A 15,550-nucleotide genomic window follows, 5' to 3' on the forward strand; every position below is an offset into this window, starting at 1 on the left:
CCATGGCATCAAATGTGTTCAATATAGTGAATACTGAGCATTTCCCTGCTTTCAGGCAAATCTGTCGGCTGCTTGTCAAATGTGCAACGTCCAATTTTGCATATGGTAGGACTTTTTCCTATTCGAAAATGAAGTTGCCCGCGGTCGTCTGATGCATCAAATCTTCTTCTCGTTTTCTTTCTCTTGCGCCTTTTCTTTGTGGCAGGCTGTATCACTGATGACGTGGAACTTTCTACTTCAAAGCTCTCAGATGAAGTATGTAAGATATGTGTGACATGTCTTTCTTCATTCTGCATCTGCCCTATCAAGGATGATGGATCAATCTCACAAGTGCCATGAGTTATAACTTGACCTTCTATGACTAGTGGATTAACCGTGTGAGAATCAACCTGATCATTAATTTCCCTTTTATTCAAGTCATTTTCAATGGAACAAAGGACCTCATAACAAGATGGAGCTTGCTGTAACAGATAAGGAGGCTTTTGATCTATTGACGTTCCCTGGTTTCTTTCATCTTCCGGCTGCTGTTGAAATTTGTGAAACTATATTTTAATGGCATCCATCTGACTAGAGTGTTCAACCTTTATAGCACTGATTTCCCTAGCATGGTCTTCTTCCCTGGTCAATAACTTATTCTGAAGACATATCTAATTAGCTTCCATATCTTTTATTACTTTATCATCCTTTTCCTTTATGGTCATCAAGCAATGTTGCATAGAGTTTATCTCTTTCTTATGATTTGCTTGCATGGTCGTCATATTTTCCTCTAACCCTGATAACTTGCTTTGCATAAAACTAATTTTTGTGTCATGATTAGTTTTCATGGCCTCAATTTCCTTAGCATGTTGATTTTGCATGTCAGTTATGTAATCAAAGTGTTTAATTCTCATGATCTCCATCTCCTTATTACGTTTTTCCAGGTGGGTGCATAAATTTCTCACATCATTGGCGTAATTAGTTTGATTGATCTCCATATTTTTTACCAGTCGTGTTAGTTTTTGTATAATTTGCTTCTAATCTCCTTTTCATTGTCAACACTATTTTTACAATTTGTCCCTGCTTTTCCACTATCATGGATTTGATCTGCAATGGTACAGGTGGATGGCACATTCTGAAATGAAGAATTGCCTTGAAATCTTTCATTGACAACTAGACCTTTTACAAGATTACTTTCATTCTGTTGCACAATTTTAGGGGCACAAAGCGAGCTATCTGGATCACCATATTTATTTTTAAAAGCATCGACAATGTCTTGTAAAGAAGTGAAAGAATCTTCAAGACAATTATTAAACCAGTTCAAAGCATCACCCTTTAAAGAACAGACAAATAGACGCATTTTGACATCTTCATGATTATATTGAGGAAGTCTACAATATATGATCATTACACAAGTAAACCTGTTTAAATGCTTTCTAACAACGATTGAATCACCACCTGAGAACAAAAGTAATTTAGAAATGGCCTCTTCCGGAAAATCATGGAGATCATCAGTGAAATGACATGGTTTAAACAAATAATTCATGATGAATAACGAGGGACCAAATGGATGATAGAACGAGATCTTTGCTCAAGAAAATCAATAGATGAAAGAAGTGGAGTCGCCACTTGAACAATGAATCTAATTCTAGGATCCAAAAAGCAACAAACAAGCTGATATGAGAGAGACTTCTTGTCTGGGAAAAATAAAATAAATAAATTGGAGTCGCCAAACGAACAAGAAACGAACTGAAGAGTAGTTGTTGATATGACGAAAGATAAGGCGATGAAAAGATCCAACTGATGCCAAAAAAAATATTGAATCTGCCAACTCAAATGAGAGATGAGAAAGATGAAAGAATGATAAGAAATGAGAATATGAATGTCGAATAAACCAAGGACAGAAAAAACTCTATCCCCGGCAACGGCGCCAAAAAATGTTGTCGCACAGATTATCACGACAACGCTCAGACCGGGGGCTGTCACCCTGATCTCCGATCTCTCCGTTTAAGCCATCTTCCGAGGCTAAGGGGGGTAGACCCTATGAGACAAAGGAAGACCAACTGTGGACCAATTGGGTTGGGAGACACAGCAAGGCAATACTAGTACTTGATTGATTTTAGGAATTAATGTACTAGTGCCTTATGGAGTTAATGATTAAATGATTATTTGTTAAATGTTGCAGAAATATAAACCATATAAAACAATCATTTATCATCAAATAATCCAAGCAATGCAAGATATTCAATAAATTCACAATGCTTTAACGATGATCCAGCAATTAAACTTCAAGAAAAAGTAAATACTTTAAATGAACATAAAATTTAAATGCTGACCAGTTACCATTTTCACATAGCTAAATTCAAATAAACATTTAAGTGCGTCTAACTATGGAAAATTGGCACATAGATACCACCAAAATGATTTTTTTTTTTCTTGTTAGGCTTTTTCAAATTTTTTTAATTTTTATATATTTTTATATTTTTTAAATAAAAAATCAAAATAGAACAAAATTAAAATCCTAAATTAAAATCTAGTCTAAAACCATAAATATATATATATATATATATATTATCATTTATTAAATAAAATAAATCTAATTCTAAAATTAAAACCACAGAATCAAAAGTCTAACTCTAACCAAATGAAAATTTATTAAAACTAAAACCTAACTAAACAAATCTTAGAATAAAATAAATCTAAAACCAAAATCTAACTAAAAATTTATTCTAATACTAAAATCTAAACTAAATCTAACTCTAAAAGAACTAACGCTAACTCAGAAAATAAAACATAGAATACTTTATCTTAAAATCAACATAGAATACTTTCCCAAAATAAATCAAATTCTAGAATTAACTTTTTATACCTTTTTAGGCTTTTTATATATTTATTTATTTATTTATGACATAAATTTCTAAATCTAAAATTAAAATAAAACTAAAATCTAATTAAAATCTAACCTAAACTTAATGAAAATGAGATTTAAAACAAACACTAAATATATACAAATGAAATGAAATTTAAAACTAAAAGAAAATTTATTAAAATCTAAATGAAATAGAAATATTAACAAACAAAAAAATTAAATTCTAAATTATATAAAGTCAAATCTAAATCTAATTAAAAAAAATAAATTAAATGAAACGGAACTTTTTAAAAAATTCTAAAGTTCTAAACTATAAGAAAGACAAAATCAATTCTAATTAAAATTTAAATGAAAACTAAAGGCATAACCCTAACCTAAACCAACGCACATACACAAACTAAAAGAAATGTGAATTTATTTACTGATTATATGAACGCAGGTTTGCTGGACGGGATCATGGAGATGGTTCGACGGAAGGGAGAAGCTTATGAAGGGACGACTGCTGCGTGAGGGATCAAGAGCTGCCGTGGATGCAGGTTTTAGCGTGGAAGAAATGAAACGTGAGCAGCAGAAAGTGAATGGCAGCGAAAAATAATCATGTGGTTTGTAAAGATGAGAGAGTTGTATGCTGTGTGGTTTGTAAAGATGAGAGAGCTGTCTACTAGAAGAAGCGTGGGTGGAGGACGCAGGGATATGCACTTAAATACTGCATTTGAGGTTTTGCTAAGGGCTGAGGAGTAGATATGTTTGACGGCCAGGAGCGTAAAAAAAAAATTGCAAGTATAGCAGTGTAAAGAACTTGGATGACTGCAAGCAGAGGTTTGATACAGCTGCGAGGATGGATAGGATTTGCTTGCAGGTTTTGGTGCAGCAAAGGGGACCTGTAGCTATGTCAGCAATGGACGCAAGGATTTGGGGGTGGCTACAGCAGCAAGAAAAAATTTCTAAATCTGCCGGAACGATAAAAACAATCTTGAAATCCTCAGAAGAATATTCGAATTCCAGAAAACAGATTTCACACATGTACTTTGGATTTTTTTTTTTTTAATGAAACCCCAAGCAACAATGAAAAATGAAAACGCAAGTAGCAGACCCGTAGCCTAGAAACTTGATTGAAATTTTAAATCTTTCCTCCTCCAGATTGCCTGATGGAAACCCTGAAAATTTTCTCAAAACCTGTACCTGCAACCTGCAATGGCAAAAAACAGAACACCCAAAAATAATATGTGCAGGAAACAAAACTAAAAACCCTAAATCAGCTAAATAATTACTGTCAGGCCAGGTTAGCTCAGAAATTAATGAGCGCAAATCAACTTAGTGATATTATTCATTCAACTATTATTATTTATACATGTACAGAAACGGATCAGTTCATCTTCTAGATGACTGTCCGGCTTCACCTCATCCGTTTCGGATTAGGTGTCAACATTCCCCCCCTTAATCTGAAGGGATGTTGGTGAGTCCAAGCATCGTTCTGAATCTTTCAAGCTTTTCTCTTCCAAGCGCTTTGGTGAAGATGTCTGCAATTTGCTCGTTCGTGGAACAATGACGGAGATGGATTGTTTTGGCCTCAACATGATGTCGGATCAGATGATATTTAGTATTGATGTGCTTAGTACGATCATGGAACTTTGGATTCTTGGCCAACTTTATTGCAGATGTGTTATCAATCATGAGTGGAGTAGATTGTATTTGTTTTACTTGCAAATCTTCAAGAATTTTTCTGAGCCACACAATTTCTTTCGTTGCTTCAGCTGCTGCCACGTATTCTGCTTCTGTTATGGAATCTGCTGGTACTGATTGTTTGCGTGATCTCCAGGAGACAGCTCCTGATCCAAGACTCATAGCATATCCTGAAGTAGATACCCCAGTTTCTTTGTCTCCATCGAAGTCTGAATCAGAGTATCCAATCAAGTTGAAGTCGTCCACCTGTGTATACTTGATTCCAAGGTCTTGAGTTCCCTTCAAGTACCTTAGAACTCTTTTTGCAGCAGACCAATGTCCCTCACAAGGCTTTTGCATAAACCTGGAGAGGATTCCAACAGCAAATGAAATGTCTGGTCTGGTAGTAGTGAGGTAGATGAGACTTCCTACAAGCTGTCTATACTTTGTTGCATCCTCAAATTCTTTTCCTTCAGTAGATGTGAGCTTCAAGTTTTGTTCCATTGGAGTAGAAAGGGGATTGCACTCTGTCATGCCAAATTTGTATAACAAATCTCCAATGTATTTCTTTTGAGAAAGAAATATGGACTTTGGATGTTGGGTTACTTCAATGCCAAGATAGTAATGAACATAGCCCAAATCAGTCATTTCAAAAAATTTTCCTAATTCTTTCTTTATGGATGCAATATAGCTTTCATTGTTCCCTGTCATTAAAAGATCATCTACATATACCACAAGATATACAACTGTTTTGCCAACTTTCTTGACAAATAAAGTTGCATCATCAAGATCAAAATGTTTGAAGTTGAGTTTCAGAAGATGCTCAGTTAGTTTTTCATACCAGGCTCGTGGTGCTTGTTTGAGGCCATACAAGGACTTCACAAGTTTGCATACTTTGTGTTCATGTCCTTTCACAGCAAATCCTTCAGGCTGGGACATAAAAACATTTTCTTTTAGATCTCCATTCAAGAATGCAGTTTTTACATCCATTTGATGGACTTTCCAACCGTTCTGAGCAGCTAGTGCAAAGAGTGTCCGGATGGTGGCCCATTTTGCTGTGGGAGCAAAAGTTTCCTCATAATCGACCCCTTCTTTCTGTGCAAAACCTTTTGCCACAAGCCTAGCTTTGTGCTTGTCAAGTGAGCCATCAGCTTTGTACTTGTTCTTGTAGACCCACTTGCAGCCAATTGGTTTGGTTCCAAATGGAGGATCAACCAGCTTCCAAGTGCCATTCTTTATGAGGGCATCATACTCCTTCTGCATCGCTTCTTTCCATTCATCATGAGAAGCAGCTTCTTTGAAGGAAGTTGGTTCAAAATCTGTAGACAAGTTCAATTCACAATCATAAGTAACATCCATATCAACAGGTGAATTAGAGTTATCTACATCACCTCCATCTTGTCGGTTTGAATTTCGGGTTCCTGTTTTTCCAATTTCATCAGGATGAACACTTTCAAGTGTCTTTGTCAGCCACTTTGGGGGACCTTTCTGAGATGGTCCAGGCTGTTCTGTTGATGGAGTTGGGTCTGAATCAAGATTGAGTCTCCCAATTCTATCAATTACATCACTTAAAGCATCATCCGTTGTTGGAGTGTCATGCAGGGGAGATTGTTCTTCAGAAGAAGATTCCACATGTTGATCTAGTATAGGAATCCCCCCTTCAAGATGTGGAATCTGATTATCAAACTCTTGAAATGATTTTGGTTTTGTGAATCTATCCAAGCGATCAAGTTGCCGCTCAACAACACTGTCAGATTTGGATGATTCAAGAAAAATGACATCTCTAGATAAAACAAACTTTTTATTTACTTCATCATAAAGGCGGTATGCTTTAGATGTGTTTGAATACCCCAGGAAGATACACTTACGACTTCTAGCACCAAGTTTGTTTCTATGTACCTTTGGTATTAAAGCATAACAGGTGGAACCAAATATCCTGAGATGTTTTACCGAAGGAACATGTCCATACCACAATTCATAAGGAGTCTTGTTTCTTATAGCACTAGATGGACATCTATTCTTTATATATGCAGCACATAGAACAGCATCAGCCCAAAACATTGTCTTTACATTTTTGAAGAAAAGCATGGATCGTACCATATTCAAAATTGTTCTGTTCATTCTTTCAGCTACACCATTCTGTTGAGGATTATAAGGCACAGTTGTTTGATGTTTAATCCCATGTTGGCGAAGATAGTGTTCAAATTCATTTGATGTATATTCTTTTCCATTATCAGTGCGAATAGACCCAATATGAGATTGTGCATCATTTTCAATCCACTTATGAAAATTCTTGAATGTTTGAAAAGCATCAGATTTGTTCTTCAATAAATAAACCCAACACATTCTGGTGTAATCATCAATAAATGTCATGATATACTTATTTCCATTTGCAGAAGGAACAGGCATTGGACCACATAAATCTGAATGAATAAGTTCAAGCTTCCTATGTGCTCTTGAATGTGAATCATGAAAAGACTGTTTGCTATGCTTTCCTAGAATGCAAGCATCACATTGTTTATGTTTTCTAGGAATTGTAGGCAAACCAGCAACACCATTTTTCTTCAACAAGCGGAGACTATCATAGTTTAGATGTCCAAATCTAGCATGCCATAATAAACTTGATGGAAGTGTACCTTCATCATGATGAGAAATATATGAAAAATGTTGTGCATGAGCAGAGGTTCCTTGCAGTTTAAGAAGTCTTTCTTCTTCTATACCCCTCATGACAAGTGAATGGTCAGATGCCTTTCTTACCTCAAGCTTTCCATCAAACATATGAATGGAGTGACCTTGCTGGTGGATGTGGACCAGGGACAGCAAGTTTCTCTTGAGCTGTGGGAGATATAGAACATGATCCAGAAGAAAGTCTGGAAGACCAGGCAGTTTAAGCCTGACTGTGCCAAGCCCTGATGGCTTGATTTTTGACTGATCTGCAAAGTATACTGCTCCATCAACATTATCAGTGAAATCTTCAAAAAAATCTTTCCTATGAGTCATATGACAGGTTGCTCCTGAATCAAGCAACCAGTCATTTTTCGAAGAAGTAAGTGAAGCATTAAACAAATCTTCATTTACTCCAATGTTACATTGTGCCTCAATATAGTGAGCGGATTCAGGTGCTTTACCTTTGTCTGAGTCATCAGTTTTACCTTTCTGCTGATCTCTTCTCTGCTCAATCTTTTCCCATGGTAGCTTGCATGTAGAAGCATCATGAGATCCTTTTTGTTTGCAGCGAATGCAATGTAAGTCTGCCTTTTCTTCTTGAGGGTGTCTGCCCCCCCTGCCTCTGAAGTATCTTCTTCTTTCTCTTGAATGCATACTGTAACAAAATATCTCTGCCAAAAACTTCTGTTGAGAGAAAAAAAAAATCCTTATATGATTGCCTTATGCAATTTTATTTTTCTTCTAACATCCCAACAGTATATATATATCACTGCTCACATATATATATCATTGTTCAACAAAACAAGGGCGCTCAATAGTGTTCACTGTTTTAAAAAAGGAGCACTCAGCATATGAAAACGCTGCGGTAACATCATGTCACTGTTTTAAAAAAGGAGAGCTCAGCATATAAAAACGCTGCGGTAACATCATGTCACTGTTTTAAAAAAGGAGAGCTCATATGTATATATATGTCACTGTTCAACAAAGGCGATCATATGAAAAATATATATGTCTATCATTAAACTCAATATTCTCAATATATATATCAGTATTAAACTCAATATATATCCGCATTAAACTCAATATATATCCGCAGGTTTCAATATATCACTGCACAGGTCTCACTAGCACACACCATCACTTCTTTCACCACAGCTTCAATCCGGTTATCTTAGAATCATATGAATTAGGACGTTCACATCTTAAAACTTATTCCCATGAATAAACAATGAAATCCGCCTGCGGCTTTAGACGAAAGAACGCTTCAGTTTCCAACTTTATTGACAAGAAGCGGTGGACAGGTATGCGAGAGCAGGTGTCTCAGCTCGAGACCGAGCTTGATACTAAAAAATATTTCAGACACAGAGCAGCGAGAGCCAAACAATACGAGGAAAGTTTCAGATATTGAGCGAAGAAAGTTTCAGATATTGAGCAGCATGAGGCATATAATGGGCAGATGCAGCTCAAACGCAGGCTTCAATATGTTAACGGCATAACATTACAGGCATAAACGCTGGCTTCAATTCATTAAAGGCATTAAAGGCGCAGTCACCACAGTTCTATATACCATCACCATTCACCATGTCAGGCCAGGTTACAAATAAAATACGCCCACAGCTTCAAATGTATATACCCACAGCTACAAATGAAAAACGCAGTCACAAAGAAACCATAAACGCAGTCACTTCTTTCACCAAAGCTTCAATACCGACCAATGGAGTTTCTTTTTTTTTAAAAACGCAGTCCATATGAACAATAGCCCAAACGTTAAACAACACAGTCCACAGCTCATACCTCCAAAAACGATACCTCAATTCAAGTACTGGCAGCAACGTACTTAATGGCAGAGGGCGCAGAGAGCATATGCAGCGCTGGTGCGCCAGGGAGCAGAGGCAGCAGAGCCTGACATACAACAGCGCATTCCAGGGGCGCTCATGACAAAGGGCGCAGTTATGGACAGAGGCGCAGAGAAGTTACGCTATTTCTGGAACCTGGGGACCTGGGCTCTGATACCATGTCAGGCCAGGTTAGCTCAGAAATTAATGAGCGCAAATCAACTTAGTGATATTATTCATTCAACTATTATTATTTATACATGTACAGAAACGGATCAGTTCATCTTCTAGATGACTGTCCGGCTTCACCTCATCCGTTTCGGATTAGGTGTCAACAATTACAGTATTTACAGATTAACAACTCTAAGCAGCCAGATTTATCGTTACACCATAGAAATATTTTCAGAATTTTAAGCTTAATGTGAGATGCTTCAAAAAACCCTTCATGCATCTGCAACAAAATTCTAATGATAAGCTCGGGATTAAAACTAGCTGGGCTTTTTCAGAAAACGCAATCCGGGAGTTGGTTGGTTCAACCGAGAACTTCCCCTAACGCCCGGTAAACTCAAAACTAAGATTTCCTGCACAGCTTAAAATCAAACATTAACATAGAGGGAGAAAACAATAGTGAAATCTAGATCAAATGGAGATACCTGCCATTATATTTCAGAATCTAAACTATCATTCAAACCCCAGAGATCAGACAAGATACCTGTGCCTAAATCAATCTTCATCAAGCTATTACCAATGGCTGAAAATAAAATTATGCAGAAAAATAAATCATCTTACAGCACTTTCAGAAGAGTAACACCGGCAAGATTTTTAACCACAAAGTCTTTCTTTATTGCACAAAAAATGACTACAAGAGAGCTTTCTTTAGCACCAGACTCTCAGATCAAATCTAATCCCAAATGACCCCTAGCACCTTATTTAAAGGAAAATTTCCCAACGGCTAGTTCGAGTGATCCATGTCAAAATGATCTCGACCGTCGATGAGGATCAAGATTTATTTTAATCTCATCCATCGAATTTTTAAATGCATTTTAATATATTAAAAAATTAAAATTCTGCATTTATTTACTCAAAAATTTGACTTATTATTATTTTATTATTTATTTATTTTTTAAATTTTATTTATTTATTTTTTATTATTTTTATTATTTTTATTTATTTTTTAATTATTTTTATTTATTTTTTTTAATTTTTTAATTTTTATTTTTGGATCCTCGAACTTAGCCTTTGGAAAAATCACCTAGGACCTAGGACTTAGGATTTATGAGGGGATTAAAACATTTTCTAACCCTCAATACACTTTACATCATGGCTTTTACAATTTTACATCTCAAGAGGGAAAACCCATTTGACATAGACCCTCATAGACCACCCAGTTCTGCGACACAGATATAATCTAGCAGATCAAGCAATTTGTAATAACCTAACCAAATAGTTAGAATTATTTCCAAATTACTTTTACACAAACTCGAAGCACACTAGGATTCCCCTAAGATTCTAATGACAAAATTCATTCCGGCTTTGGGGTTAGGCTGAAGGAAAACTCTGCCGATCACAAAAAACCTTCTGGAACGTAGATTATCACTAGAAAATTAGGTCCACCTAGGCAATTTACATACATGACTCAAATCTGCTAAGATTATTTACAATTTACACATGCAGACTGGGTTTACAACATAACATGATTAGGTCGACGATCACTGTCAAATGGCACGGACACGTCGATCAAGCGCTATCCCTTTTGCGAAAAAAAGGGAGTGTTGCTATGGGTAGTTGACATGTAGTGGTCAACACCTACCATCGATGAAAGTCCATAAAGAGCAAGGGACCTTGGGTGTGGTGACAGTGGGCCATTGTCCCTTTGTTGTTACTTAGTCTAGTAGTTGTCCCATAGGTTTTCCCTCCATAGGGCCCTGCTAGATTTTGTGGTAACAGGTCCAAGCATATCGACATTAGATATCACTTCATCAAGGATATGGTCTAGAAAGGTATTGTGATATTGCAGTACATTTCCACAAAGGAGCAAGTCGCAAATATTCTCAATAAGCCTCTAGTGAAAGGAAAGTTCATGTTTTACATGGACAAGCTGGGGGTAGTAGAGAATCCCTTCCTTGCTAGGTGGAAGTGTTGAAGTTTTTGGTAGATTCAAAAGGTCTTCTACATGAGCTTGGTGTCTTGGCATGTAGAAGATGGTTAACTGTCTCTTTAGGTGCTTTCTTGGTGGAGTAAGTGGTTATGACTTCTTTACTAAGTCTAACTTAGGAAAAGTACAATAATTAAAGTCAATAAATTATTTTCGACTATTAAGCCAAAGTACTGGAGACAAATAATTTAACTATTTATGTGACTTAGATATGATCTTAACCATTGATTTCAAGTGAGGTGAGATCTAATATCAACTATCAATCACTTAGCAGATTAGGGTTAGGGATTTGGCTTAATGAAGAATATAAAAAGAAGCCTGGGGGAGAGATGAAGACACAAGACAAGAAGCAGTTACTACATATTGAGAAAGTGATTTTTTCAAAGGAGTGAGTGATTTTCTCCAAAGACGGAGGCTCATCTAAACCGAGAAAGAGGAAGAGTGCAAGGTGATTCGAGAGTATTTCTAGGAGGCCGATATTTGGAGATTGACAAAGGTTGAATTGCTGAAACATGAAGAAGGTTGCGAATTGGAGAGGTTGATTCATCCAAGGCCAAATTGTTGGTGATAGGTGGGTCGAATGCTCCAAACCAAATTTCTTCAAGGGCTGATTTCCAAAGGGCCAAAATTCCTTGGGCCAAATTAGTCCCAGTGGAGCCAAGTTACAGGTTCCAATCATTGCATTTTTTTGTATATTTTTTCTGTGTCGAAACCCAAATTTCCAGAGGGATTTAATGAAGGAAAATTGTTAAGGGTGTACATTTGTTGTTGTGATGTGCTTATCTCTCTGTTTTTATTTTTCTGCTACATATTAATTTCTGGAAGTCAAAAGAACAATGATTTTATTTTTCATCGATTCAAAAATTATTTAGGTAATAAAATAAATTCATGGGAATAAATAGTTGTTGAGAGAATATAAATCTGGGCTGGTATTTGAAATTTAACATTAAGGTGTTTATTCATTCAGCATTTAAGTGTTTTGAATGCGAGTTGTTGCATTGTAGTTCTTGTTTGTAGTTAACAGAATAGTGTTGTAATTGAAATTTAAGATCAATAATTATTGTGCATAGTATCAAAGTTTTGTCTATGCAAATTAGTGTTTGGAGCTTACTATATTGGCAGTAGTTTCAGTTTCGTAGTAGTTCAGGGTTTCACTTCTGAGTGCTAATATGTTTACCATGACCCAAAAATTTAACATATTTTTCATGCTTGCATTACATAGAATATTTACATCATCGTAGTAACTCATTGTAGAAGTGAAAGATGACAAAAGTTCCAGCTTTCTCAATCATATAATGAAGACATCACAAAATGAAAATGTACTTCTACAAAAGAAGAACTACAAGATGTAAATAGATGACATACCTGTTAAGAAGTTGGCGTTTGGAAGCATCGGCAAAGACAATCTGACCCAATCGTGCTCGATCAACTTCCCCATTCTCTTGCAGAATATCTCTCCCAAAAGTAGCTACTACCTTCTTCCAACCGCCTGTACCTTTCTTCAAGGCAGCCTGCAACATATTCAGTTTTAAATCTCTTAGAAAATAGTTAAATAGTTATTAAGATATCACACATTTGAGATTTAAATGTTGGCAATGTTGACAATAAAGGTAAAGCTAGTGTAGTAAATAACCACTAGTTCCAAGGCCAAACTAAGGCTTGTGATTATGCATTCATGAAAACAACCTTTCTTCTTACAAAGGAGAATGGTAAATGCAATTATGAGAAACTATTCTATTTTAAAAGATAATGTATAGTGATAGAAAGTACTTCGCACTAATGACTACATAGAGAGGCAACTCACCTTTCTTTAGTATATGGACTCAAATATTGTCCCATTCAAGGGTTTCCTCCTTTATGCAATATGTTATCACCATAATGCCAATGGCCAAAATAAACAATGCACAACAGAAATCTAGACATGAAGTAATAACAATTAAGGTGAAGTGTGACATAAATGAAGATAGCATGGATTGAGTCTAGCCTATGTAGTTAAAAGGACTGTTATCCTCCTTGCCTAGAATCCATTCCCACAAGTGACATTTGCACTCTTAATGAGTATATTGTTGTATTAGACTTGAGCCCTAAAGGATTTAGTTTTCCCTAGGAATTGTTGCCACAAAATCTAGCAAGTCTTGTAGAGGGGTACCCTACAAGGCAAGCACTAGACTAAGTGACAACAATGAGGTCTGGTCCACTGTCACCACAGCCACTACTCCTTGCTCTTATGGACTTTCACCAATGGGAGGTTTCCCGTTAAAAGATCACCTATGAGAGATATGTGAGGTTCAAGGATTAAGGTGACACTAGGGGCTTTTAGAGGATGACTCTTCTTAAGGACAAGGCTCATCAAGCAAAGAAAACGCAACTTGCATCCTTTAATAAGGCTAAATTAGGGCACAATTGACCTAGGGCTTGAGAGATAGCAAGTCAAATGAAATATCTTGTGATCAATAGGCCAAGAAAATGTTTTCCAACAATGAATATTAGCAAACAAATGGCCTAGGAAAACCTTCAACAAGCCCCCAAGTTGAAGCTTTCCAAACTAGGGTTCTAGGGAAAGAGAATTAAGGCATAAAATGGAAATATTGGCAACCAAGAGAGGTTGATTTTCAGGCAACCAAGTCATCCCTCAATGTTGAATCCTTCCTCAAGTTGAAATTCTTCTTCTAGGTTAATTCGCACTAAGCCCTAGCTTGGTTGCTTATCCTTAAGAAGGCCGAAATTAGAAATAAGAGAGTTAAATTGAGTTTGGGGATGAGTTTGTGTGTGATCACCAATTTACAAGGGTAGTGCCTAGCCCTTGGGATGATGGATTCTATGGATGTGAAAGATTGGCTAAATCTTGCTATGTTGTAAGGATACTTTGATGCTCTAGCACAAAACCCTAGCTATTATCTTTCTGAGAGATCAAAGTCACTTGCGAGAGCTATTACAAAGGTTCACAAAGGGGATACAATGGTGATATCTAGATTCTAAACAGTTGATCTTCAATAATAAATGGCACAATAGAAAAACCCTAGATTATCAATTCATTCCATACATTAGACAATAAGAACAAAAAAAAAAAAAAATTCAAATACTAGGTTCACGTACAAGACAAAATGCATGCAAAATCATTTATTGATCCAATATAAATTCTCCAATACCCAAAAAATACCTCCAATAAACAAAGTTCTTTATAGAATCACCATCTCTCCAAGAAAAAGGAAGGTCGAATTATGTCACAAGTGATGATGATTAGAAATGACTGATCCTCTCCTCTATTTATATGAGGACAAGAGCTAATTAACCTAGAAGCCCCTAGAAAACAAGTTTGATCACAACATAACCTTGGGTTACAAGCCAACCCACTAGCGTTCACAATAAATGCCCTAATTATCCCACACGTGTCAGTTGCTAGCTCTCTAAGGCTGGCATCATGCAAGAAAGGAGCTCCAAATGGCATGTCCAAGTGATATGAGGTGTTTAAGATGATGTAGAAGCATGTAAAATTCAAGATTTGAGGGTTGGCATGTAGAAGCATGTCATCTGTTACAGCTGATAAGAGGCCCAAGAGTCTCAATGCTTCAATTGTTTATGCCTATATACTTCTAATGGATTGCATACATGTGGATAAGGTGCCCAAGACCTAGGCTATTGAACCACCTGACAATCACAACAAAGATTCTAGTGAAAGCAACCAATCATTAGGGACAATGATCATTATTGCATCTAAGTGAACCGAACTTGAATGTCATGGGCTATATAATACTTCAAATAAGGATCTCTTTCCAAAATCAGGACCTTGCTCAACCCTATTAGGTGTTTTCGGCCTCTAAGGGGAAGTAGCATTTCCTCAGTCCACCCTTCAATTGATAGGTGCTAGTGAATAATAATGATGGTGACGGAGGGGAGAAAACTTCATGTCCAAGTGCCATGGTCAAAGGGGCTAGTTGATGGGTGAATCCATGTCTCGAGTGTATAGATATGAAGAAGGAGCATTCATGGATGCAGGAGTTACCAACTCAACCTTTGTTTTTTCACCCCTCTTGTGTGCCTTTTACTTCTTCTTGATTTTTCTTTGTATTACTGCTCATAGCTCAAGGGTTAGATCTTGCTTTGTTTGATGTGGCACTTGTATTACCCCTTAATGATGAGTTACCTCATCACTCATCAGGGTTGCGATATGCATGGGTTCCTTCTTTTGATGTAATGGAGCAACATGTGCTTAGGAACTAGATGATGGCCATATGAGTGAGGTAGAGCTCATGCTAGGATTTTTCACACGTGCTAATTTTTATGTCCCTAGCCATCTTTTGCATTTTTATTTCCTTCGTTTTGTTTTTCTTGCAGCCATGATATGCTCTTTATGTTTCTTTTCGCTGCATGAACCTCCCAAGGAAA

General features: G+C 36.6%; 1 protein-coding gene across 2 annotated transcripts in view; it reads right to left on the bottom strand.

Annotated features, from left to right (window-relative positions):
* The window catches only part of ATCOAE (dephospho-CoA kinase family), a 147,829-nt gene that overhangs the window by 47,564 nt on the left and 84,715 nt on the right, over positions 1–15,550 (bottom strand). For both annotated transcript variants that reach the window (XM_089374519.1, XM_089374518.1), the window contains one exon: positions 12,530–12,675. In XM_089374519.1, the coding sequence (XP_089230645.1) occupies positions 12,530–12,675 (146 nt within the window). The remainder of the gene's footprint in view (positions 1–12,529; positions 12,676–15,550) is intronic.

Source organism: Pinus tabuliformis, chromosome 8 (genome assembly GCF_031772625.1).
Source record: "Pinus tabuliformis cultivar Carrire ecotype Pingquan chromosome 8, CPIR1, whole genome shotgun sequence".
NCBI classification, from domain to species: Eukaryota; Viridiplantae; Streptophyta; class Pinopsida; order Pinales; family Pinaceae; genus Pinus; species Pinus tabuliformis.